At 48.5% G+C, this 10316-nt stretch overlaps 2 protein-coding genes across 3 annotated transcripts; one reads left to right on the plus strand and one right to left on the minus strand.

Moving 5' to 3' along the window:
- The first annotated feature begins 643 nt into the window (after positions 1-643).
- On the plus strand, positions 644-4901 carry LOC112939426 (uncharacterized). The gene has a single exon (XM_066311903.1). It carries the CDS (start codon positions 1187-1189, stop codon positions 3176-3178), a length of 1992 nt encoding a protein of 663 aa, XP_066168000.1. The 5' UTR covers positions 644-1186; the 3' UTR covers positions 3179-4901.
- A 1049-nt stretch (positions 4902-5950) lies between these two features.
- LOC9268553 (uncharacterized) lies at positions 5951-9211 on the minus strand. Of its 2 annotated transcripts, none has more exons than XM_015788991.3 (5): positions 7456-9211; positions 7259-7366; positions 6997-7168; positions 6636-6663; positions 5951-6489 (listed from the first exon to the last, which is right to left on the minus strand). In XM_015788991.3, the coding sequence occupies exons 1-4, from the start codon at positions 9028-9030 to the stop codon at positions 6653-6655; spliced, it is 1866 nt and encodes a 621-aa protein (XP_015644477.1). In that variant the 5' UTR covers positions 9031-9211; the 3' UTR covers positions 5951-6489; positions 6636-6652. The 2 variants fall into 2 exon arrangements, with proteins under 2 accessions (XP_015644477.1, XP_015644476.1); XM_015788990.3 differs by having other exon boundaries at positions 5951-6542.
- Between the last annotated feature and the right edge of the window lie 1105 nt (positions 9212-10316).

Here is a 10316-nt window from a genome sequence, read left to right on the forward strand (position 1 = left end):
CCTTGAGCAGGATAGGCGATTCTGAACATGAGATTCACATCGTTCCCTGGCTTAAAGGCAGCCATAGGGTTGCTGCTGTGCCGGCGGTGGTACCGCCATTGGAGCCGGTGGTGTCCGCGGAGACAGCGCTGGGTACACCCACGACGGGCCTTCCGGACGCGGTGGACTCGGTTCACGGATGTGCTTCCCTAGGGGAAGCGAGTCTTCAGCGTCCTGCCACCGCGCCAGCGTGTTTAATGCTGGAGCATGCCGTGTTGCCGTTGGTGAGAAGGCTGTCTTTCGAAGAGTTCGAAATTTCGTCGGTGGAGTTGCCCTTAATGGCGGTGACGTCGGATACAGTGCTTGATCCGCTGGGCGGGAAGTCGCGGGGCGACTCGGCTAGCATTGGCGCGATTGCGACCGACGACGGGCCATCAAGGGAGCCGGCCTGGACAGTTCAAGAGGTGCTGGTAACTGAAGATGGGCTTGCAGCTGAGGATGGGCCTACGGATGGAGATGGGCCTGCAGACGGAGATGGGCTGTCAGCTATCGTGCTCCCGGCAACTGAAGATGGGCTCCTGGCCACTCCAGCGCGACTGACCAGGCCCGTTGGCCTGACGGAGTTTCCGTTAGTTTACAGCCGCCGCAGGTGTCCAGCCCAAGCGGTGGCCGTTGACCAGGGCGCTCTGGCAGCTGTCGGTCGTCGGGCACGCGAAGAGCGTGCGACTGATGAGAACGAGGCACCACCGGAGGTTCAAGCCAGAATCTCGGCCTTCATTTCGTCGATCTCCACCACACCGCCTCCATCCATCCTAGGGGGGCCGCCGGCCTCTGTCCCAGTCACTAGGACTCGACGCCGTGCAACTATCCTAGAAGGATTCACGCCATGGCGAAGCCCGCGGTTGGCTCTGCAGGGGAATGGGACACGGCGGCACACGATCTCCAAAGCCCAGAAGGTGACTATGAAGAAGTTGGGAATTATTGAGGAGGAAGAAGAGGCAAACCAGGAAGCGGTTCAGGAATTCGAGAAGCTCTTTGATGAACCGCTGCCTCCGCATCATGTCCAGGCCATTGCAGAACTGTTGCAAATCGACATGGCCGCACCCCTTCAACCTCTGCCTGAAGTTCTTCCGGGGGTGGAGGTCGCGTCTCCGGCCTGATTGCTTTGTTTCCCTTTTCAGCTAATCTGAAGTGTGTCCAGTTCCCTATGTTAGGTTTTAGTTTCCTAGTGTGGAATGTAAGGGGTCTTAATAACCCTGCTAAGCGTGCGTTGGTGAAAGAGTCTGTAATCTCCTCTAGTTCCTCTGTCGTTTGTTTTCAGGAGTCCAAGTTGTCCGCTGTCAACCAGTCGCTAATTTATGAACTTTGTGGTCTGGATTTTGATGGGTTCGTGTTTTTGCCCGCTGAGGAGACTAGAGGGGGAGTAATAATTGCCTGGAAGAGTGCTCTGTTCCGAGGGGATGTGGTTCATATTGGCACTTGGTCTGTTACTGTTAATTTGTGCTGGTTGGCTGCTAACAGATCATGGTCCTTAACTTCAGTTTATGGGCCACAAGGTGATGAAGAAAAGCTTTTGTTTCTGGAAGAATTGTCAGTGATCCGGGAGATTTGTTTGGGGGAGTGGTTAATTGCGGGCAATTTCAACCTTATCGCTGCAGCAGAAGACAAGAACAACTCGAGGATTAATAGACGACTGTTGAATGCCTTCCGAAGCAAGATTAATGATTTAGAATTGAAGGAAATGTACATGTTTGGCAGACGCTATACCTGGAGCAGCGAACAAGCCAGACCAACTTTGGTGAAGCTGGACAGAATTCTTGTGACAACCTCCTGGGAAGATCTCTTTCCTGAGGCGCATCTGCAGGCTTTGAGCTCCTCAAACTCTGACCATTGCCCTCTTTTGCTGACATGTGGTGAGTTCAAACCTATCTCTAGGAGGTTTCGGTTTGAGACGTTTTGGACAAAATTAGATGGATTCATGGAAGTGGTGAAAGAATCTTGGGAGCGCAGTGTGGATAGCACCGACCCCTTTTGCATTCTGTATGTCAAGATGGCGCGGTTGAGTAAGATCTTGTCTAAGTGGGGTCAGAAGAAAATGAGTAATTTCAGGCTACAACTTCAGATTGCGAATGAAATCATTCTCCGTTTTGATGTGGCACAGGAAATTAGAATTCTATCTGACTTGGAGCGGCAGCTGCGAGCTGCGCTCAAAGGGCGCTGTTTGGCTCTTGCATCACTTGAAAGAATTAGGATTCGGCAGCGTGCCAGGGTCAGAAACCTTCGAGAGGGAGACGCCAGCACTGCTTACTTCTTCATGAAAATGAAATCACACCAAAGGAAATTGAAGATACTCTGGCTGGAGCATGATGGCGTCATTGCCACCACGCAGGAGGATATGGAACAGATGGCGAAGACCCATTTCGAATATGTGATGGGGGCCTCACAGGGTGATTTAAAACAAATCCTTTTCCAAGAAATTCATTTGGCTAGGGCAAACTTATCTGAGCTGGATGATGCCTTCACGGAGGAAGAGGTCTGGGCTACAATCAAGGCCATGCAGAATGAGAAATCCCCTGGTCCTGACGGCTTCACTGGCCTCTTCTATCAGAGATGCTGGGATGTAATAAAAAAAGAAGTCCTAGAAGCTCTTCATAAATTTTGCACAGGCAACTCACAAAATCTTGAACTCTTGAATACGGCCATCATTACCCTTCTCCCGAAGAAAGATGCACCGACACTTTTGAAGGATTTCAGACCAATAAGTCTTATTCACAGCTTTGCTAAGCTCGCAACAAAGATTTTGGCCCTCAGGCTTGCCCCTCGCATGGATGAGCTGGTGGCTCACTCCCAGTCTGCCTTTATCAGAGGCCGTTCCATCCATGAGAATTTCATTTTTGTGAAGGGGTTGGCCACACAATTCCATCGAAATCACAAGGCGATGCTTCTTTTCACACTTGACATCTCGAAGGCCTTTGATTCAGTGTCTTGGAGCTTTCTGCTGAATATGCTGCGTTTTAGGGGGTTTGGGCCGAAATGGAGAAGCTGGGTGGCTGCCCTTTTCTTGACAGCTGAAACTAGGGTTGATCTGAATGGCGCCCTGGGTGAATCCTTCAAGCCGCAGAAAGGTTTACGGCAAGGAGACCCTCTCTCTCCTCTCCTCTTTGTTTTGGTAATGGACACAATGCACTCAATGCTCTAGCAAACTACCACCATTGGCCTCATCGACAAAGTAAACTTGAGGAACCGAGCTCCAAACATATCGATCTATGCTGACGACGCTATTATCTTTCTTAAGCCGCTGGTTCATGAGGTGGAAGCGGTAAAAGCTCTGCTGAATCTGTTTGGGACTGCTACTGGGCTTCACATCAATTTCTCCAAGAGTGCCGTTACCCCCATAAGATGTGCTGAGTCTCAGAAGACATTGGCGCAGAACACTCTAGCCTGCAGATTGGAAGATTTCCCAATTACTTACCTCGGGCTACCTCTCTCGATCAGGAAGCCTACCAAAGCGGAGGTTCAACCCACTCTTGACAAGATGGCTAAGAAGGTTGCAGGTTGGAAACCCAAATTACTCTCACCTGACGGTAGACTATGCCTGATCAAATCAGTGTTGATGGCCATTCCGGTCCATTTCCTCTCTGTTCTACAGCTGCCTAGGTGGGCGATCAAAGAAATGGAAAGGCGCCGTCGCGTATTCTTGTGGAAGGGGCAGGAAGAGATTAATGGAGGGCACTGTCTTGTTGCTTGGAGGGATCTGTGCCGGCCAATTTCAAATGGCGGCCTTGGAATTAAAGACATCGATCTTTTTGGGAAAGCATTAAGGATGAAATGGGATTTCAAAAGACTGGAGCACAAAGATAGGCCATGGACAATGGCTGGTTGGGGGACGGACAGAGATCTTCAAGACATCATCAGCTCAACTGCAGTCCATATGCTAGGCGATGGATGTGACACGAACTTTTGGAGGGGAAATTGGCTTCCTGGCGACGGGAGCATCGCTAGCAGATGGCCCATCCTATTTTCTTTTGTGGGCAGAGCTAATCTAACAATAAGTCAGGGGTTATCCAATAATACTTGGGTTAGGAGACTGCAGGGCTCCTTGTCAGGAAGGGCGTTGCTCGATTATCTAGCCCTATGGGATGAACTGCAGCTGGTTCAGCTGCAGCAAGGGGTGGAGGATTCTATCCTTTGGAAGTTCTCAACCAATGGGCAATTCTCCGTTGCATCGGCCTATGAGTTTTTCTTCCTTACGGCAGTACGCTGCCCTTATGGGGAGATGATTTGGAAGGCTAGGGCACCAGCTCGGGTGAGATTCTTTATGTGGTTGATGGTGAAAAGTCGCTGCCTCACAGCGGACAACCTTGCTAAGCGCGGATGGCCACATGATCCTGCTTGCCCCTGTGTTTGACAGAGCTAGAAGACTGTGATCATCTCCTCTCCAAATGTTCCTTCACCATTAGAGTCTGGTCTTTGCTGAGGTCTTAGCTCAACGTGAGTTTTCCACCCCCAGGACGTCAAAATCTATCTCTGCCAGAATGGTGGCAGCTAGCGCGGTGCAGTTTTCAGACGCGCTACAGGCGTGCTTTTGACACCCTGTTCCTGCTGGTAAGCTGGTTAATATGGAAAGAACACAATGCTAGAGTCTTTGATCAAAAGAGCAAAACAGCAGAGCATCTAGTGGCAGACATCAAAGAGGAAGTAGCAGTTTGGAGAACTGCGGTGGTATTTGAAAGTTGTGAGGAGTAGCCCTAGCATTACCGCAGTTTTTCTTTCTTTGCTTCCCCTCCCCACTCCTGTTTCCAGGGGTCTTAACCTCTGGACCGACAGTATAATGTCGTGTAAAATATGTACTTATTCCCCCTTTCAATCTTAATGAAATTTGGTCGGCTCCTTCGCCGACCCGGCAAAAGATCAGTGGCGAAGTACATTGTCGGAAATGGCGAAAACACTGATTTTTGGACAGCAAACTGGACTGGGCACGGCTGCTTTGCTTGGCGATGGCCAACGCTGTTTTCTTATGTGGGGCGTGCTAGACTTTCAGTTGCTAAACCTTGTGCAACAACAAATGGGTCCGTGGTCTGCAGGGTGCACTATCCAATGAAGCAATGGGCGAATTTTTTCAGTTATGGGATGAGGTCCACGATTTCTCCCTGCTCCCATCGCCTGACGAGATCAGATGGAAGCTGACGGGCGACGGGAAATTCTCGGCGGCGTCGGCTTATGATGTTTTCTTCATAGCTGCTGAGGACTGCCCCTATGGCGAGCTACTGTGGAGATCCAGGGCCCCCTCGCGTGTGCGTTTCTTCATGTGGCTTGCGTTGAAGGATCGATGTCTCACCGCCGACAATCTTGCGAAGCGAAATTGGCCGCACGACCCCCTCTGCTCGCTGTGTCAGAGAGAAGACGAGGATTGCCACCACTTGTTTGTAACCTGTCCTTTTACGGCGGAGGTATGGCGAAAGATCAGAAGATGGTGCAATGCAAACTTTGCAATCCCGGCAGACGGTGACAGCAGACTTGCTGACTGGTGGCTTGCAACGCGACGCCGTTTTCGGACGAGCTACAAAGTGGACTTCGACAGTGCCTTCATGTTAATTTGCTGGCTTATTTGGAAGGAACGAAATGCTAGAATTTTTCAGCATGTGTCGATGACCACGGAGCAAGTAGCCGAGAATATAAAAGAAGAAATCGCGGTGTGGAGGGTAGCTGGGATCTTCTCCCAATTCGGCGAGTAATCGTTGTTGTATTGTCTCTTTCTCTTTCGCTTGTTCACGCTGTTTGTAATGTCGCTGTAATATTCCTTTGTTTTTCTCCCCAATCTTAAGAAATTGGTCAGCCAATCTTTGGCTGACCCGGCAAAAAAAACCATGGATAGATCATGTAATTACAAAGAGATTACTATGTTCACATTAACAAAGAAATCACAGATACAACTGATAATTGTGAAATTTATATTTTTGACAGAAACGACGGTGGGCTTACGCCAGCCTGAACCTTTATATTAATATATTCGTAAGCAATATTACAATGTGATTGAAAAAGAGTTACAGGGGGACAGGAGGAGGAAACGGAATTAGGAACTGGAAAAAGCTAAGAACCTACGGCCCTATTCAACCAAGGCTTGATGGACCATCGTTTTGCAGCTCCAGTCCAGTGCAGCACATCATCCACGCAGCACCAGGCGGTTTGACTGGTTTGTTCGTCGACATTGTTTAAGACCTTGTTGTTGCGACATTTCCAAATGTTCCAAGGGATGCACACCAAAATCGTTCAAGGGATCGAAGGAGGGCTGGCAGGGAGTGCAGGAAGGATTGTCGTTCAGAGATGCTCCAAGGCAGGGAGGTAGGCAAGAGACACATCAAAGCCAAGAAAGGACCATAGCGCTCTGACTTTAGAGCATCGAAGAAACAGGTGTTCTACACTTCCACGCTCTCCGGTACAGGGCAGAAAAGGGTATCGAGGATAGGCGACGGTCCCTCTTTTGTGTCATCATTCATTGGTGTAGTGCCGCTGACGTTTGGTAGGAGCAGAATTCACCCAGACAGCAGGCGCCAAATAAATTACTATGTTCACATTGACAAATAAATCAGAGGTACAACTAGTAATTGAAAGAGGTTTAACCGTTTTCAGGGATGATTAGACCATCTGATAATTACCTTTTGGATAGGGAATGTTAAAGTTGTCCTGAAAACAAAGCAACTATGTAATGTTAATACTACCAAACAACTGGAATGGTTTTCTTAATAAAAATTTTAATGTGATGATTCGTTGCAGATTATTAGAAAGAGTTAAAATGTGACATTCGCACAAACGTAGATACTGCATTTCTCACATTATGAAATTAAACTGAAGTAACTATTGGGTTTCTTTATTTGAATAAAAGTCATGTGGGTTGCTTTTTGGGGGGTAGCTATAAGGTTTCTGCCAATATATAATTTGAGAGATGCATGAACATAACAAGATATGTATCAAAGCAAGACAGGTTGCATTGAAAGAGGATCCGAAATTCTGAATAACCTGATGTTGATGTATCAGCATCATTGCCGTCAGGGGCATCATCAACGTTAGGAAATATTGCATCAATATCAGGACAGACATCAACAAAAGGAAATACTGCATTAATAGCAGCAACATCAATACTATTACTGGCAGCCTCTTTATCTTCAGTCATGCATGTTAGTAACTGGTCCTGTTAAGATTATAGTATAGACTCAGTACTCAGTAAAGGGAGATCAGATGTATAACTATACATAAACAAGAATCTCTAGACTTAACATACCGATATGAAACACATTGCGAGCGGTGAGATGGCTACACGATAATCCATAAGAGAGATTTCAAGAAAATAACGCCACAGGTCTCGGATTTCAGCACAAGCCTCATTGAACTGCAACATAACAAAGATGGCTGTCAGTATGAGTGAATTTAACAAAACAATGTTGAAACAAGGCCATGCAAAACAGAAGATTCTCAAACCTCAGAGCTTGAAATATCTGTGGGGACATTATTCAGCTTTAGCTTAATCTTCTCAAGGATAAAAACTCCATTTCTGCATTTTTCCTCTCGTATTTGAGAAAATGGCTTTTCTTCAATATTATCAGCTGCTCGAAGAAACAAGTACTTGAAAATATCATCCATCCTTTTGAAATGTAAGACATAATTCTCCTCTGAATCTTGACAGATTGTTGCATTGTCCGAGAAATGATCACCCTGATATGTATCAGAGATCGATTCTGGATCAAAAACTTGCCGCAGGTTCGTCCAGAAACCCCCTTCGGGATGCTTGCTGCGCATGTGTTGCAAGAGCGAATCAATGTCTGGGATCTTCTTGCCAACACAATAGGGACAAATCCAGAACCTCCATGACTTGTTTTTCTTGACAAAGTTGAGTGCATCAGATATGGTCTTTGCAGCTTCATGGTCATCTTGATAGAAAGTAACAAAGTGTAGGTGCAAATACTTGAGTCCCACCAATCGAAAGCTGTCCTGCTTCTCGCTTGCCAGTGAGCACCAGTAATCTCTACACACCAAGACAAGCTTCTGAAGCAAACGTTTGAGCTCTGTGCGGATATAAGATTTCCTATCCTCAGGCTTCTCTCCGGGGATAGATCCAGGAGGCACGTCCTCCTCCCTGGGATCAGTAGGCTCCTCCATACGGATTGCCCGGTCACACTCCACTTCCACAGAACAATACTTCCCCATGACAAACCAGAGCTTCGCGCGGAACATGGCAATCTCAAGCGAATTGCTGAACTCTTCAACCAAATTGTTCAATGCGTCGAGGATGCTATTCAGAAACGGCTTCTTGTCAATGTTTGGGTCGAGGCCGCGCGCGAAATCCAAGCTGATCTTTGCGTGGGTCAAGTGCGCGCGCGCCGAGTAGCCGAATCGCTCGACGAGCGCCTTCTTCGCTTGCTTCTTCGCCGTGGCCGCGCCCTCGCGCTTGGAGATGTCGAGCATGTCGACGACGACGGCGGGAATGATCTTGGCGGACATGTGGGACATGATATGGTGAGAGTGGAAGAGCGCGGCCTCCCTCGCTTTCGCCAACCTGTCCATGGTGGTGCTCAGGGTGCGGTCGAGGTCGAACGCGACGTTGTTCTCCGCCGGGTCGGTGGGGGAGGAGATGGCTAGGGCACGCATGATCTCGCGATCCGGCTCGTAGTCCTTGGCGCTGGCGACCTTCGCCATGGCGAAGCCGGTGGCGATCTGGACGCAGTTGGGGGCGAGACGCTTGGCCTGCGCGTAGAGGTCGCGCGCGTAGACGAGGTGCATCACCGAAGCCTGGCCGTCGGAGCCGTCGCGGGCGGAGCGGGTGGAGGCGTTCTGGTGGAGGCCGGCGGCGAGGTGGAGCACGACGGCGGACTCCGGGTGCTTGGCCGCGAGCTCGTCCGCGCGCGCGATCGCCTCGTCGTGGCGGCCCTCGCGATCCAGCCGCATCGCCTCCACGGCCTCCTTGCGCAGGGGGCTCGCCTCGAGGAGGCACCGCCGCTCCTCCTCCTCGCGCGCCGCCTCGGCCTCCTTCCGCTGTTTCCCTCTGCCCCTGCCCATCTCCCCCCCGGTGCGAGATCAAGCGACGCGACGCGACGCGAGCGAGCGAGGTGTTGGTGTGAGACGCCGCGGCGACGCAGGAGATGGAGGCGGCGACGCGCGCGCGCGCGAGGTGTTCGTCGGAATGCCGCAACTGCGACGGGGACTCGAAGGGTTTGGTGGTGGAAAAGGCGGCGCGGGTGAAAGCTGAGGGGTGAGGGGCTCTTCCGATTTAAAGAGTTCGAATGCTGCGGGAGCGAATAGCTAGGGCCAGTTTGTTGAGGTTTCTATCTGGACTGGACGAGGTGATAAGCACGGAGAAGTTGTTATACAGTAGCCTCTTTTATCTTTATCTCTACTACTTAAATTCCATCGTCCGTAAAAAAAACGGACGAAAAAAACTAAATTTATCCAATAAAAAAACCGGGCGAAAAAAAGTACGAAAAAAAACCAAATATGTCCGATCCAGAAAAAAAAGGCGAAAAAAACCAGCGAAAAAAAAACCAAAATTATCCGATCCAAAAAAAATAGGGCGTTGCTCCCCTCAAAATGCTTCCTTGCTCTGTGTACTTTGTTCAACAGGATCAAGGGAAACAACTCTCCACTTATTTTTCCAGTGTCCTTTTAGCACTCAATGTTGGGCGTAATTTAGTGTGGTTTGGAATCTTTCTTTAAGCTTTGGTGAAATGTTGGTCACGGCCAGAAATTCATATAACTCTACCCATTTTGTTGAGAAGGTGCTTTATGCTGCTTGGAACATTTGGAAGCAGAGGAATAGTTTAATTTTTGAAAACATTGTTCCCTCTTGGAGAGTTCTCTTTAGGAATGATCTCTCCCTTTTAGTTCATAGAGTCAAAAATTCTGAGAGAAATACATTGTTACAGTGGTTAAATTTATTGTAATTTTTTCCCCTTTATTAATATAAAATCTTAACGGTGGAGGCTTCCCCTACCGTGGTTCTTTCAAAAAAAACAGGGCGAAAGAGAACGTGCGAAAAAAAAGAAAAACCAAATCTGCAAATCTGTCCTATCTAGAAAAAAGGGGCGAAAAAAGACCGGGCCAAAAAACCAAAATAGTCCGATCCAAAAAAAACGGGCAGAAGAAAACGTGCGAAAAAAGAAAAGAAAAACCAAATCTGATGCGGTAAAAGAAAAATCAGGGGAAAAATGAATTTGTCTGATTCCCCAACAATAATTGTCTGGTCAAAAAAACCGGGCGAAAGAAAAAAAAAGCGAAAAAAATTAAAAAAAAAGTCCGACTTCTATCCGATTCCCTCTCTTATACGAAAAAAAAGTTCAACTATAGAT

Source organism: Oryza sativa, chromosome 6 (assembly GCF_034140825.1).
Source record: "Oryza sativa Japonica Group chromosome 6, ASM3414082v1".
Lineage (NCBI taxonomy): Eukaryota > Viridiplantae > Streptophyta > Magnoliopsida > Poales > Poaceae > Oryza > Oryza sativa.